Source organism: Lepidochelys olivacea (genome assembly GCF_965140295.1).
Source record: "Lepidochelys olivacea isolate rLepOli2 genome assembly, chromosome: 11".
NCBI lineage: Eukaryota > Metazoa > Chordata > Testudines > Cheloniidae > Lepidochelys > Lepidochelys olivacea.
In genome coordinates this window covers 65379593-65396014 of record NC_140421.1, presented here as the reverse complement: position 1 = coordinate 65396014, position 16422 = coordinate 65379593, and the positions used below count along the sequence as shown (strand labels likewise).

Sequence of the window (16422 nt, the reverse complement as noted above, 5' to 3'; positions counted from 1 at the left end):
CTGTTCTTCACACAAGAAATAACAGCACAATTCAAATACTGTACATTAGCAGCATATAATATATTTTCTTTCTTGCTTTGTAACAGGCAGGATAAAATCCCAAACGCAACACTTTCTTCTTCCTGAACCACAAGAGAAACTAATTATTTCGAGCTGGAAGTCTAGTATTCCCCATGTTGAAAGTGGGCACACCTAAATAGCTGGCACGGTTTACTGCTTTCTGTTGTCATATTGCCACATTCTTTGATATTCTTCCTTTTTTTCTTTCAAATGTGTTTATGGTTCTGATGGATTCTGGGACAGCAGAACACACTTTATTCCTTTAAACAAACAACTTCAAAACACAGAAAAACTACTTGAAAAGACAGTGAGGAAGAGGGGGTAATTTTAAATAAAGTTGTTTTCTTTGGTGGCATGAGCATGTGACAAATACCTGACTTGTTTAAAATGCATGTCTGAAATCCCTTGAATATTTAAGTACCAGTAGTTTTTAAATGACACTTTCAGAAGCCTTATATATGGCTTAAAATTAGTCACTCATTCAACTCTATTGTTAGTTTCATGCAGAAATCCTCAAACACTAACACACAAATATATCACTATATTTCCATAGTTGATTTCTCTACTATACAAAAAGTAGACAGTTTCCTATTTCAGTCACATGGGGAGTAGAGAAGCTTTGGAGTGGTGAGGAAGCGAAAAGTGAATTAAATGAAGATACAACTCTGAATTTCATTTTGGATCACCAGATATTTGGAGACCTAACTCCTAGACCTGCAGTAGCTAATGCTGCTTATAATTGTGTGCTATAGTATCTTACCAACAAGTATAGTTTGTTATGGTTTCTAAGCGATATCTTGCAAGGTTCTACCAAGTATGCAAAAGCAGAGTGACTAACCAGAAAGGAAAATGTTAATAAGGACATCAGAAGGGCTTAAAAACACCTTTCACAATGTTTCTAAACACAGATTGATTTTTAAATTTCCAGCCATTTCACTCTCTAAGAAAATAAAAGCAAATTGTCTAAACTCATACATTCTGAATTACAGTATTCAGAATTTATCTGCATCCTCAAATGATGCTAATAGAAGATGACGCATACAAGAATTGATTATATAGCAGTATTCTTGTAGCAGAACAATAATTTGACACCAGTAGAACGTATGTATAAACCACTGTCAGCAGGAAGTTTTTCTGTGTACAACAGTTGAAGGCAACTATATAGGAGTCTCTGTTCTTGTACAACATTTTTCCTCAGCTTGTAATATCCAATACTGACAGATGACCCGTTTGTTAGTGTCAAACTTAATTTTTTTTTCCTGTCAGATTAACTGGAAATATACTCTGGACCTCGGAAAAAAGTTCAGTCACGTTTCAACACTACAGCCTATGCTACATTGTAGTTTATTGCACATTCTGATTTATTTTAAATCTTTTTTTAACACTGGTTTGTCCAGCAAATTAAACTCAAATTTTGCCTCAGTGTCTGATACAATAATCTTCAATGCTAGGTTTTTTTAATTAAAAGTTATTTCCATACAATGTGTAGTCTGAATTTGATTAGCAATAGAAGTATTTAGATTCCCTTCACAGGTCTGTAACATCAAATTAGTGGTATGTACTTTTAAGAGCTGAAGACCTGTATGATCTTTTAATGGCTTTGTGGGAGCCACAAAGTAGTAATGGTACAAAGCCTTGCTGTTGCATTTGTTAATGTTGCATTAGTACATGATGATGATGCATTGGATAACTGGCTGTGAGACTGTAGTTTCCCCCTCTATTATCCCTTCTTCCTAGTTTCTGAGTGGAATGGGGTATTTCTCATTTCTCTCTCCCTCGTCTTCTGGCTGCTGCTGGGAATGTGAGTTGGAGAGCAGTCTGAGGTGAGGCTCTTTTCTTCTCCATTCCCCTGCTCCTTCAGAGTGAAGATAGGAGCAGCTCAGATCCTGCTAGCTCCCATCATACAACTTTATAGATTGTTCAGTGCCTCCTGCTCTTGTCTGATCTGTTTGGCAGTGTGAGGAGCAATCCTGGGATCTGGGCATCAGTCATGTGAACTCCCTGCATGCAGGACCCAGAAGAACTACAGGTGAGGAACACTGACTTAGTAATGAAGTCTGAATCATCCAAGATCCTGAAGGAAAAAGAGAGCGTTCTCTGTTAATGTTAAGAGAATATTTTAAAAATGAAGTAAACTTTTGAGTTGACTGCTAACCAAACTGGGCTGGCTTGGTGGGTTGTCAGGCAGCTTGCTGCATTGCTTTTCAGAGGATCTGGATATGAGACTCTTGAACTATAAAATCAGTATCGACAAATGGTATCACATAGGAGGGGGAAATCTTTGCATTGCCCCTGAGTAGTTCCTGGCAGTTTCCTTTAGAAGAGGATGTTAATACTGCTCAATAAAGATGGTATTTGTTAATCTTGCTAGCTGCAGAGCCTATACAAATGGAGATTGCACACAACTTCTTTGTCCCTATTGAGATGCTCTCTGCCCTACTCGTTGTGCGAACAGGCTAAAATAGTGAAACCACCCTGGCAACGATGAGATGGGCAAGAAAAAAACTGAAAAACTCAATGCAAAATGGAGAACTTTCCTTTTATACTTTCTCCCCATGCAAATATTTAAGGCATTTTTTTCCATCAGAAACTTTGCTCTTAAAGTCCACATCTCATCTGATAAAAAACAGATTGTGGGCAGCAAAATAATTTGCCTGGGTGCAGATTCTAAGACCATCTCCATCCATTGAACTTCATGACAGAAGGCAAGAATAGAATATAGTTTATTGTTTCTCTTCAGCAGCCCTGCACTCTGTAATCCTTCCAATCCCTGTATGTCCTCCCATAATTACCTATATGCTTTCTCCCACTGCCCCAGTGCCTGGAATGGCCATCATCCATCCCCACCTGCCCCCATCTAGCCTACACACCACATAACCTCTCCTTCAAATCTCCCTCCACTACTCCCCAGGCTCTGCAGGAACCTCATTGGTATAAACCTCCCTCCTCCCTGGTGTCATCGCTCTGACTCTGGAAACTCTTGGGGCTAGGGGATGCTACTATTTACTTGTATTACAGTAGACCCTAGAAGCTCCAGCTGAGATCGAGGCCGTATTATGCCAGGGTGTGTACAAACACATTGGAAGAGACAGGCCTTGCCCCAAATATTTTATAATCTAGAGCCAAGACAGAGTGGGATTACGATCCCAATTTTACAGAGAGAGAGAGAGAGACAGTAAGTGACTTGCCCAAAGCCATACAGGAAGTCTGGACAGTTAGAAACTGAACTGTCTCAGTCTAGCACCTACACAAGCCCCAGCCCCACCCTCTTTCTTCACATCTGCTGTTCAGAGCTGTTGTGATGTCTTCAATTCTTAATAATAAAAACTTATTGGGATAATAGATGCAGCCTTTCTCTCTCATGGAAATGGCCTCCATCAATTTCCTGCCTTTCCCGCACCTATAGTTTGTGTATTGTGTCACATGAATTTGGAAACAATTAGCTCTCTAGGTCAGAGCATGCTGAGAACTGCAATACGCACAGCTCAGCCCCAGGGCTGCATTTATAAAAACCCATGAAGCCCCTTACTCAAGTTTTTTTCCTCATACCTCCCTTAAACTTCCAAAAATTTCCTCAACTTTTTGGCTTTTAGCTGTTACACAAAGGCTAAAACAGGTCATTCCTCTCCTCCCATCCCCCTGTGCAGCTGTGAAGCACTGAGCATTATGCAGTCGGGCACTGTTGGACCAGTGACTTGTTTCAGTGTATTTGTGCTTTGTTTATCATTTTGGATCAAAAGGCATGTTTTCAGGTCTCCATATCTCCGTCCCTGGCCCTGTTGCAAGAGGTTTCACATCCTCTTTCAGATCCATGAACTTCATCAAAGCATGGGAAGGGCAGGAAAGTCCTCAGATGTGGTGAGCAGAGCATATTTTCTGTATAGTTTCTCGCCCTAGTTGGGTGCATGCTAGCTTGCTTACAGTACTGTCCTTTGGAGGACCCCACATCCAAGTAAGGCTTGAACTGGACATCTGGAATCTTCCTCCATTGACGATAGTGAGCGCCCTGGACCCTTCCCTTGTTACAGAATATCATTTACCTCTTAGCCCTCCGGTCCAGTAATGCAGTAGTGCACAAAAGTCTGCCTCGGCACTACAGTCTAGATGGCTTTATTGGCTCGCCATTGGAACTTTGAGACAAATAATTCTCAACTGGCCCTCATTTTAGTCCCAGTGATATCCCTGCACTTTTACTGTTGAAAATGTATTTACAACATGAATTCCTCTAGCTCTAGAATCATGAGACTGAGGTTATAGAAAAGTACAAGTAACTGTGTTCCTCACTGGGGATCTGGCAGGTTGAATGTATGAGACTGATGTGCAGAGTGTCTGGAAATTTGATTTAGGCATGAAAGTTTAAGTCGAAGTTCTCTATTCATTGACCCATGACTGGCTGATGTAGATTCTGTGTGGTTAGTTTTAATGTGAAAATACTTTTTCCATTGGGATGCCTGATCAGACTGGGTGTCTCCCTGTTCAATATGTACTTTCAGGGATGAGGTATAGCTGCTGTTTTCTGTGCATAAGCATATTTACATCACTTATTTTTAAGTGCAGGAAGGCATGCTGGGACAAAAAATTGTCATTTGTTTGCTAATAGTGAGGAAATGGGCAATTCTTAAGGAGTAACAGAAGAATTTAATCAAGCATATGTGAAAGTAGTAATTGCCATGGTGACTAATAATAGCCTTTCCCTTAACCTTAGCTGTAACAAGAGGCTGTGGCAGTGAAGAGGTCACACTTACAAAGTGGGGTGCTCTAGTAGGAACAATTAGCCACTCACTCTGCTGGTGAGGTGAGGTGGTTTTCTTGCATGTATGTTTTCCTCCCCTGAATTACAGCCCTAGGTTGGCAGTTTACACCTGCTCAAGGCTGTTGACAAAAAAGGCGAGAACCCACAAACTGCTCTAATCTAGGACCTGACGAAGGATTCAGTTCTCCTTGGGACAGAGCATAGTATTTTGTAGCCGAAAGGCTGTTAAATGACAACAAGCGACTGCCTGCAGTTAAACATTCTCTCTAGAGTAGTCTTGGGGATACTGTGTGAATGCGTTATGACAACTAGTTATACTTGCAAAAGTGGTGCACAGCAAGTTTGAGCAAATGATTCCCTGTGGACAGTTATCCCTGCCCCAATTCCGTTTAAACTCTAGCTGGCTTACTAACAGCATTGAGGATGCCATGGCCCAGGTTTCCAGGCAGGCCCTACAAGCCTGTCTGAGCCCCTTGATACTTTCTTGTGCAGCTCATGCCAAAAGCCTTTGTTGCTGCATCCTCACATTTGCTTTTACTGAGGGAGCTAGAGTGGCTATGTTTACACAAGCAGCCTTCACCACTGCCCTCACACCTATAGTACACCTCTACCCCAATATAATGTGGTCCTCGGGAGCCAAAAAAATCTTACCAAGATATAGGTGAAACGCCATTGGATTGAACTTGCTTTGGTGTCAAGCATTTCCATTATTAATAGTCACTTCCTGCCCCCTGACCATACTGCCACACCCTGGGACTCCAATGCCCCAACCCCCCAGACCCTTATCCAGCCCTGGCCCAGCACCCTTAACATGCCGCTCAAAGCAGTGTATCGGAGCCAGACACGCTGATCCGCTGGAGCGTGCAACCCTGCCCCCCAGAGCAAATTTGTGTTATATCAGGGTAGAGGTGTATCTCATCTCTGTTGAACTGGGGTACTGGAAAGAAGTGTGCAAAAATGTTCCCTCTAATCACTTTCTTTATGCAGCACTAACATGGGGCTTTGGCTTTTTTGAACATGAATGTCCACCATAGTTTTTCAGAGAGACTAGCTAGAGGAATTCTTGAACCAGTCCTACCTCTCTCGATTAACATCATTGCTTAGAAACTGAACCGCTGAAGCAGATTCACCATGTGGATCCAAATTATCTTACTACTTCTCTCCTGGAGTAGGCCTTTCTGTAAGTCATGTATGCTGGTTATTACATTTTATACACAGGCAGCAGCTGCTTGGTCTTCCACCCATGGATTGCCTGAAGGATACTGTATCTACCTATAATTAGTCACTAGAGCCTATTTGAAGAGCTAGAATGCAAAAGACCTAGCTTAGGATCCCCATGTGCTTTTGTACAAATGTGAGATAATAGCCTATGGCTGCTCATTCTGCAATAATTAAAATTTTGTTAACCCACAATAGCAGGCAACTTACTCATTGTAGAATAGTAACACCTATCTTTAGCTGTTGATTCCTGAAGTTTTTACAATAAATCTAATAACTGTACCTTCAGATCATTTAACTTGGACTAGTTTTCATAGGTGGAAAGTTTTCACTAGCTAGTCGTAAGGATACCAAGAGACTTAGCTTCCACACTCCTTCCCCTCCTCCCCCCTTTTGAAAAACTATGATAAAAGCTTATTGTGGAACTTTTATTTCCCACTGCTGTGAGAATGAAATATTGTACCATGCTTTATTGGGATGTACATACCTGTCTAATTAGTGAACTTATTTCTGGAAGATGCTCTTTCTTGGGGTAGATGGGTTCATCCTGAACAGCTAACGGATGAGTTTTGCAAGTCGTAAGATGACTTATCACTTTAAGAACAGTGTTTTATTTGAAACAGTTTTGTAGGAATGCACAGAGCAGACTCTTAAGTCTTCCACACCTTTCAAGCAAAAACTGACTGAATTTTGTTTCAATTCAATCCAATCCCTGTTATCTGCTATAAAATGAGTCTCCAGGCAATTTAAGGGATAGCACTGGCTGATTGTGTTTCCAGCCGTGGCAAAACAGCTGCTTGCAGTGAAGGAACAATTCTTCAATGCTGCAGTCCTGGTTCAGCAGCACTGTCTCCATACTGGACTAGAACCCGTTCACACCCAAGCTGCCTTGGCATGAGTTGGCCGTCTCATCGGTCCAGGGAGCGTTTCTGAGCAGCTTCTGAACACACATTCCTCAGGAGGTTGATTACAGATCTAGGATCTTCACTTTTCATAATGGCACTGCCAGACACAATCATGTTTGCTCCTGCCTGGAAGAAGGTTAAATAGCCAGCTGTGTAATATGGACCACCACCACCACATAATCCCAGTACACTCTAGTTACCTAATACATAATTTTCACAAGTTATCGTCCAATTGCAGCATGCATAGACTTCATCAGCACAGGTTCTGTACGTCAAAAAAATTACTCTAGTGAGAAAAGGGTATTATTTTCCCAAAGAGCTTTCCTGCTGCACTGTAGCCTATGTTAGTTCTGGTTCTATCCTGAGCAAAGAGTGAAAGTCTTTAGACTATCTGAAAACAAAGCAAATGGCAAAAATGAAAGACCCAGCAGGGAGATTATAATCTCATGCACAGAATTAAAAGGAATGTCTTAAAAGGAGAGTCCTCAGTGTGCTGTTCAGTTTTTAAATCTTACCTCTGCACATTTATGGATGGTGTCTGGCCCCACACCACCATCCACTTCAATATCCAAGGAAGGAAATTGTGTCCTCAGCCACTGAATCTAAAGAGCCATACAAAAAACCCACAAAAGTTAAGCACTTGGCTTTACACTCAGATACTCTCCCCAGGTCTATATAATTTTTAACATTTAAATGATTAAGGATTTTTTGTTAATGACATCTCCCTTCCCAGTTCTCAAGGCACAGGGAGTAGAAACAGACTAGTTCCATTTAATAAAACACAATCAGTATCTACCTTTGGCATCATGTCTTCCATGAACTTCTGCCCTCCAAATCCAGGTTCCACTGTCATCACCAAAGCCATGTCTATCTGATTGGCCCATGGTGCTAAATATTCAACTACAGTTCCAGGTTTGATGGCCAAGCCAACCTACGGAAGGAGGGAAAGATAAATGAAAGTGCATCTGTAGGACAACAGAGGCCTTGCACCTCTGTTAGCATTGCCCTGATACTAGCTACTACAAGCTTAAAAAAATTACTGATTCAATATTGTGAACAGTATTTGGAATATTATGTAGGATCAATTAAGGCAAAAAAGTATTGACTGCATTAAAGCAATGGTCCACAAATTTTATGTTGCACCCCACCCATAATGTAACCAGTCCATGGGCCTCAGGGTATGGGGCTGCAGCTGGGAGCAGGAGTCGAAGCTGGGGCTTGGCCTGGAGCAGAGCTAGGTGGCCCTGCCCCCTAGTGGGGTGCACCCCACACTCTAGGGACCACTGCATTAAAGCAAGATTCCACTTTGTCTCTAGGACTTCTGTTAAAATATAAATTGCTTTCATTCTATTAGTCCTCAAGAACGTTATTGCCCAGATCTTTCAATGCCAGAGGGAGGCAGCTATTGCACACTACTCTTGCCACACCAACTCCTCACCTTCATCCCATTTTCCCGAATGTCTTTAATCAGTGCCCCTGGATTGTCTGTAGCCTCTAGGTGAAAAGTGTACTGGTTTGCACCTGCTACAGCCATTGGTTTCACCCACTGCTCTGGCTTGGCAACCATCATGTGCATATCTGAAAAGAATCAAAAAGAACAGAAGCATGAGTAAGCAAGATACACTTGGCATGCATCACTGTACCAAAATATACCAATATGTGTACTAGCTGTAATTCATAACAGCTGCTTTGGAGTCATTACAGAAAATGCACATTCAAAGCATGCGCTCAGAGCTCAAAAAGAGTAGCAACAGCATAAGCTGTTCAAATGAGTGCATATTATTTGATGTTATTAGATATGTTTAGTAATAATTACTACTCAAGCTTAATAGCACACTGATTACATTATAGTGACATGCCACATAGGAGAGTGTTTCTTTAAAGTACTAAAAAACAAAAGCTCACATAATATAGTCTCCCCCTCCCTCAGTTTAGCTAAAAAGAAAACCATATTTTTACAGCATTTTGCTTGGCTATAAATATTTAGTAATCACTGAACATGAGGCCCTGGACCATGGCTCCTTTGTGCTACTGAGTTCTAGAAAGGGGCTGGAAAGCTGGGGAAATCCTCATCTGACATAGCTGGCTCTACACCAGCCCTCCTCAACTTTCTCCACATGTAGGGGGATGGGTTGTAACCACAGTCCAATGATTCCTGCCACCATCATGGCCCCCAGTGTAAGGCTATTCTAAACTAAGACAGCGCAAAACAGTTTTGAAATTACCCCACTGAGTTGTGGCCTGAGCTTACAGGCCACCAGTGAGGATTCAAACTCACAATGTTTAGTGGTTTCCTCTGTCAGTATAGCAACATGTACTCAAGAGTCTAGAAAAATGAAGTCCTTACCGAAGAAAGGATCCTGACCCAGCTGCTTTCGAAGGCTCTCTACTACAGGGTGTCCAAATGTGATGTTCGGAACAAAGTGCCTACCAATTAGAAAAAAGCACTTTATTTTTCATTATTAAAAAAAAAAAAAGCGGAGGTTCTTATTAGGCTTGATATTGTTTTACTGCATGGTGACTAAAGTAAGGAATTCTATATTGACCTACATTTATGGGAAATATAAAAACAAATCTTTATAGACTATGTTCAAGAAGCAGTGTTGTTAATACAACAGAACCTCAGAGTTACAAACATCTCGGGAATGGAGACTCGTAACTGAACAAAACGTCATGGTTGTTCTTTCAAAAGTTTACAGCTGAACATTGATTTAATACAGCTTTGAAACTTTACTAGGCAGAAGAAAAATACTGCATCTTGATTTAAATGGAACAAGCACAGAAACAGTTTCCTTACCTTGTTGCATCTTTTTTAAACTTTCCCTTTATTTTTTTAGTAGTTTATGTTTAACGCAGTACTTGTACTGTGTGTGTTTGTTTGGTTTTTTTTGGGTCTCTGCTGCTGCCTGATTGCATAATTCTGGTTCCAGATGAGCTGTGCAGTTGACCAGTCAGTTCATAACTCTGAGTTCTACTGTAGATAGGGCACACACGGGGATCAGGAGACTGGGGTTTATTCCCAGCTCTGCCACTGATCTACCATGTAACCCTCAACAAACAGTCACATGTTTCTGCCCGTTTTCCCTCCCACCCTTTTTCTGTCTTGCCTATTTGGGCCATAAGCGCCTTGGAGAATGGACTGTCTCTTGCTATGTGTTTGATCAGCTCCCAAATCTCAGTCTGGGCTTCTAGGTATTATCATAATACAAAATAATCAGTGTGGTGTACAGAAACTTGACATTCAAACATTTTTAGCTTTACAACATCTGAATCAAGTTCTGTGGCAAATAAGTTGTTAGGGAAGAAACGAAGATGAATTTAAAAGGATAGAAATCTGGTACAACAGGTTCTGCAGGGCTTTCAGTGGGATTGCCACTGAAAGTGCATGAGAGAATGCGGTTACTCAGTAATCCTCTCTTTATATATTTGCCCCTAAAGAAGGTAAATGGAGTTTCTAGATTGCACACAGTCTCTTTCCTTGAAGCAAGAAAAGGATGGTGAATGGAAAATCAGCTAGATAATTCATGAAGTTTGCTAGGGACTTCTCTATGGTCAATCTATTTTTCCTGGAAGGCATTCAGATACTATGGTGATGAGTGGCAGTATAATACCCCAAGATAAGATACAGCTCTCAACCTGGCTCCACACTGACTGAGCTTCCCATTTCAGTTCCTTTTTTCAGAAGCTGCTTCCACTTCTAAACACATTTCCTCTTCTTCCTCCTAACTCTAGTCAATAGGATATTTTAGCCTCATGAGGAAGGTTTGTTTTTTTTTAAATTGTACAGCATTAGAAGAGTTAATCTCTAATTTCCTTTAAATCTTATTTACACACTTTGACATTATAGTGCACTCCCGATAACTCAGAGCATTCCACAAACGTTTGGCAACACTCAACACCCCTGCAAGGAAAAAATCACTATCCCCATTTTACTGGTGGGGAAACTGAGGCACAGAAAGGTGCTTACCCATAGTGACCCAGCCAGTTCTAATACAGGAGTCCTGACACCCACAATATATTGGGAGCAAGAGAAAGATGAAGGAAAGCACAGGTCTCCTCTGCTTAGTGGGGGAGGAGAGCTGATAGCGGACAACATCAAGAAGGCTGAGATGTTTAATGCCTGTTTTCCTTCTGTCTTCACTAAAAAGAAAAATTGTCACCAGATACTTCATACAATTAACCTTAAAAACAAGGAAGGAATGCAAGCCAAATAGGGAAATAACAGGTTAAAGAATATTTAGATAAGTTGGACATATTCAAGTTGGCAGGGCCTGATGAAATTCATTCTAGGGTACTTAAGGAATTAGTTGAAGCAATCTCAGAACCATTAATTATCTTTGAGAACTCATGGAAGATAAGGAAGGTCCAAAGAGGACTGGAGAACGGCAAACATAACACCTGTCTTTAAAAAGGGAACAAAGAGAACCTTGGGAATTAAAAAAACAATCATCCTAACGTCAATACCTGCAAAGACACTGGAAAAAATTATTAAACAATCAGTATGTAAGAACCTACAGTATAATAGGTAGGGCACTACCAAATTCACAGCTATGAAAAATGCATCATGGACCTTGAAATCTGGTCTCCTTCGTGACATCTGGCTAATGTAGGGGGATTGCAGTATTACCACTCTTATTTCTGTGCTGCCTTCAGAGTTGGATGGCCGGAGAGTAGCAGCTGCTGGGCAATCGCCCAGCTTCGAAGGTAGCACCCCTGCCAGCAGCAAGGCAGAAGTGAGGACGACATGTGGGGGAGGGGCTGTCACTTTTGTAGGGACAGGGCTGTCCTTACAGGTGAGTGCCATGGTCACCACACCCCACTCACACAGCCAGCCAGCCTAAGGCCCCTTTAACTCCAAGCACTGGGCTGGGGAGGGGCAAGGCTGAGTGTGCCCCACCCAGGGGCTCCTACCATGCACCAAGCTCTAGCAGCTAGTTCTGGCCAGGCTGGGTCTTCCTCTTCCTCAGCATGGGCTGCTCCTGGGGCCAGGTGAGACCCATCTCAGTGAACCTCTCCCACCTGCAAGGAGTTCTGCTGGCTGAGAGCTCTGAAGGCAGCAGCACCATCGCAGAAATACCGGTGCCAATATTGCAATCCCCCCCAACGCCCTTTTGGGTCAGGACCCTCCCCCCATTACAACCATGACATTTCAGATTTAAATATCTGAAATCTCAGATTTTAAAAATCCTATCACTGAAATTTACCAATATGGACTGTGAATTTGGTAAGGCCCTAATAATAGGGTTATAAGGAATAGCAAGCATGGATTTGTCCAGAACAACTCATGCCAAAGCAACTTAATTTCCTTCTTTGACAGGATTACTAGCTTAGTAGATATACAGTAAGCGAGATGCGACATGTCTTCATTTCAGTAAGTCTTTTGCCACAATTCTATATGACATTCTCATAATCAAATTAGGGAAATACAATCTGGACAAAACTATTATCTGGTGCAAATCTGATTGAAAGACCATACTCAAAGAGTAGTTATCAGTGGTTTGCTGTCAATCCAGTGAGGTCCCACACATCAGCCTTGGATCCAGTACTATTTAATATTTTAATAACTTGGATAATGGAGTGGAGAATATGCAGATGACACCAAGATGGGAGGGGTGCTAGCATCTTGGAGGACAGGATATGATTTCAAATCAACCTTGACAAATTAGAGAATTGATCTGAAATCAACAAGATGAAATTCAGTAAAAACAAATGCAAAGTAATACACTTAGGAAGGAAAAATCAAATGCACAGCTACGCAACAGGAATAACTGGGTAGATTGTAGCACTCCTGAAAAGGATTTGGGGGTTATAGTGGATCACAAATCGAATGTCAATAATATGATGCACTTGCAAAAAAAAAAAAAAAAAGGCCAGTATCTTTCAGGGTGTATTGACAGGAGTCTCCTATGTAAGAGGTGGGAGGTAACTGTCCTGCTCTACTTGGCATAGGTGAGGCCTCAGCTGAAGTTCTTGTCCAGTCTGGGCACCACATTTTAGGAAAGATGTGGACAAAATTAACAGAGTCCAGAGGAGAGCAACAAACAAGATACAAGGTTTAGAAATCCTGACCTATGATGAAAGGTTGAAAAACTGGGCATGTTTATTCTTGAGAAAAGAAAAGCATGGGGGGGGCGGGGGAGAGTTGATAACAGTCTTCAAATATAGCTGAATCACTTAGTAATAGTGACCATAATGTAATTAAATTTAACATCCGTGTGGCAGGAAAAACACCACAGCAACCCACCACAGTAGCATTTAATTTCAGAAAGTGGGACTACACAAAAATGAGGAAGTTAGTTAAACAAATTAAAAGGTACAGTGTCAAAAGTGAAATCCCTGCAAGCTTCATAGAAACTTTTTAAAAGCCCCATAACAGAGGCTCAACTTAAAAATATATCCCAAATTTAAAAACAACAAAGCAAAAAGGCATCCTAGTGAGGAAAACAGAAAGGAGTATAAACTCTGGCAAATAAAGTGTAAAAATGTAATTAGGAAGGCCAAAAAAGATTTTGAAGAACAGCTAGCTAAAGAGTCAAAAAGTAATAGCAAATGTTTTAAGTACATCAGAAGCAGGAAGTCTGCTAATGAACCGGTGGGCCACTGGATGATCGAGATGCTAAAAAAGCACTCAAGGGCAACAAGGCCATTGCAGAGTAAATAAATTCTTGGTATCAGTCTTCACGGCTGAGGATGTAAGGGAGATTCCCAAACCCGAACCATTCTTTTGAGGTGACAAATCTGAAGAACTGTTCCAGATTGAGGTGTCATTGGAGTAGGTTTTGGAACAAATTGATAAATTAAACTGTAATAAGCCACCAGGACCAGATGGTATTCACCCAAGAGTTCTGAAGGAACTCAAATGTGAAATTGCAGTACTACTAATTGTGGTATATAACCTATCATTTAAATTACCTTCTGTATCAAATGACTGGAGGATAGCTAATGTGACGCCAATTTTTTAAAAGGGTTCCAGAGGGGATCCGAGCAATTACAGGCCAGTAAGCCTGATTTCAGTACCAGACAAACTGGCTGAAATTATAGTAAAGAACAGAATTATCAGACACATAGATTAATATGATTTGTTGGGGAAGAGTCAATATGGGTTTTGTAAAAGGAAATCATGCCTCACCAATCTACTAGAAGTCTTTAAGGAGGTCAACAAGCATGTGGACAAGGGAAATCCAGTGGATATAGTGTCTTAAATTTTCAGAAAGCCTTGGACAAGGTCCCTCACCAGAGGTTCTTAAGCGAAGTAAGTCATGGGATAAGAGGGAAGGTCCTCTCATGGACTGGTAACTGGTTAAAAGATAGGAAACAAAGGGTAGAAATAAATGGTCAGTTTTCAGAATGGTGAGAGAAATAGTGGTCTACCCCAGTTTATACTGGGACCAGTACTATTCAACATACTCATAAATGATCTGGAAAAAGGGGGCAAAATGTGCAGATGATACAAAACTACTCAAGATAGTTAAGTCCAAAGTAGACTGCGAAGAGTTAGAATGTGACCTCACAAAACTGGGTGACGATGACAGATGAAATTCATTGTTGATAAATGCAAAGTAATGCACATTGGAAAACATAATCCCAACTATACATATAAAATGATGGGGTCTAAATTAGCTGTTACCACACAAGAATGAGATCTTGGAGTCATTGTGGATAGTTCTCCGAAAACATCCACTCAATGTGCAGCAGCAGTCAAAAAGCGAACAGAATGTTGGGAATCACTAGGAAAGGGATAGACAAGACAGAAATGATTATATTGCCTCTATATAAATCCCTGGTACGCCCACATCTTGAATACTGTCTGCAGATGTGGTCATCCCATCTCAAAAAAGAGATAGTGGAATTGGAAAAGGTTCAGAAAAGGGCAACAAAAATGATTAGGGATATGGAACGGCTGCCGTATGAGGAGAGATTAGTCAGACTGGGACTTTTCATCTTGGAAAAGAAAGAACTAAAGGGGCATATGACAGAGGTCTATAAAATCATGACTAGTGTGGAGAAAGTAAATAAGGAAGTGTTATTTACTCTTCATAACACAAGAACAAGGGGGCACCCAAATGAAATTAATAGGCAGCAGGTTTAAAACAAACAAAAGGAAGTATTTTTTTCACACAATGCACAGGCAATGTGTGGAACTCTTTGCCAGAGGATGTTGTGAAGGCCAGTCTATAACAGGCTTCACAAACAATTTGATAAATTCATGAAGGATAGGTCCATCAATGGCTATTAGCCAAGATGGGCAGGGATGGCATGTCTAACCTCTGTTCGCTAGGAATGGGCGCCGGGATGGATCACTTGATGATTACTGTTTCTGTTCATTCCTTCTGCGGCACCTGGCGTTGGCTACTGTCTGAAGACAGGACACTGGGCTAGATGGGCCTTTGGTCTGACCCAGTACGGCCGTTTTTATGTTAAGAGGAGTTTTAAAAAGAACAGTGATGACTTGTCCTTCACAACCGCTGGAGTAGTACAAGTAGTAACGGACTTAATCTGCATTAAGAGGGATTTAGGTTGATATTAGGAAAACTTTATAAGGGTAGCTAAACCCTGGACTAGGCTTCCAAGGGAGGTTGTGGAATCCCCATCACTGGAAATTAAGAACAGGTTAGCTAACGACCTGTCAGGGATGGTCTCAGTTTACTGGATCCTGCCTCAGCACAGAGGCTGGCCTTGATGACTTCTTGGGGTCCTTCCAGCCCTACATTTCTATGAAAAACACACACACTTCCTGTTCGTTAACCATTAGGAAAAGGGTGCATCCTAAACACCGCTGACCGGACAGGGCGCTGCACCAGAACAGCTCCTGATCCCGCGACTGGTTCCAGGCGGCCGGACCCTCTCGCCTAGGGGCGGCCGCACTGGGTGTGTCTACACGGCACTTCGGCGCCCGCGGCCGGCCCATGCCAGCTGCCTCGGGCTCACCGGGCTCGGGCGGAGGCTGTTTAATTGCGAGGCCGAGTTTGGGGCTCCGGCGGCAGCTGCCCCTCTGGGACCCTCGCACCCTCCCAGGGCCTTACGGCCGGCGCCCAAACGTCGACACCACGACCGACCGGCCCCCGCCCGCTCAGCGGGCGCGGGCTTCCCGCGGCGGGGCGGCACAGGGCGCCCAGCCCCGCCGCAACGAGGCGCTGAGCAATCCCCCGGCGGGCGGGCGGGCGGGCGGGCAGGGCGGCGAACGCCCCACGGAGCCTCCCCTCAGCAGCGAGCCCGCCACGCGCGCAGAGCGGCAGCCGCCCCGGCCCGGGCACCCGGGGGGGGGGAGGGGCGCGGGCTCGAGCCGGCCCCGAGGCGGCAGCGCGCGCGGCGGCAGTTACCCGTCCATCACGTCCAGGTGCAGGTAGTCCGCCCCGGAGTCCAGCATGCGGCCGCACTCGGCGCCCAGCGCCGCCAGGTCGCTGTTGAGGATGGACGGGCCGATCCGGCAACCCGACGCCATGGCCGCCCCGCCCCCGAGAACTGAGCGGGGCGCAGGCGCCGCAG

General features: G+C 42.9%; 2 protein-coding genes across 5 annotated transcripts in view; one reads left to right on the top strand and one right to left on the bottom strand.

Annotated features, from left to right (window-relative positions):
- Positions 1–1218, top strand: part of KANSL1L (KAT8 regulatory NSL complex subunit 1 like) — a 97250-nt gene extending 96032 nt beyond the window's left edge. For all 3 annotated transcript variants that reach the window (XM_084643395.1, XM_084643394.1, XM_084643393.1), the window contains exon 16: positions 87–1218. The gene's annotated coding sequence lies outside the window, so the exon portion shown is untranslated. The remainder of the gene's footprint in view (positions 1–86) is intronic.
- Positions 1219–1372: 154 nt separating this feature from the next.
- Positions 1373–16422, bottom strand: RPE (ribulose-5-phosphate-3-epimerase). 2 transcript variants are annotated; one of them, XM_084643397.1, is made up of 6 exons: positions 16257–16422; positions 9284–9363; positions 8375–8514; positions 7733–7867; positions 7452–7538; positions 1373–2134 (listed from the first exon to the last, which is right to left on the bottom strand). In XM_084643397.1, exons 1-6 carry the CDS (start codon positions 16376–16378, stop codon positions 2123–2125), a joined length of 576 nt encoding a protein of 191 aa, XP_084499523.1. In that variant the 5' UTR covers positions 16379–16422; the 3' UTR covers positions 1373–2122. The 2 variants fall into 2 exon arrangements, with proteins under 2 accessions (XP_084499523.1, XP_084499522.1); XM_084643396.1 differs by lacking the exon at positions 1373–2134 and adding an exon at positions 6446–7062 and having other exon boundaries at positions 16257–16420.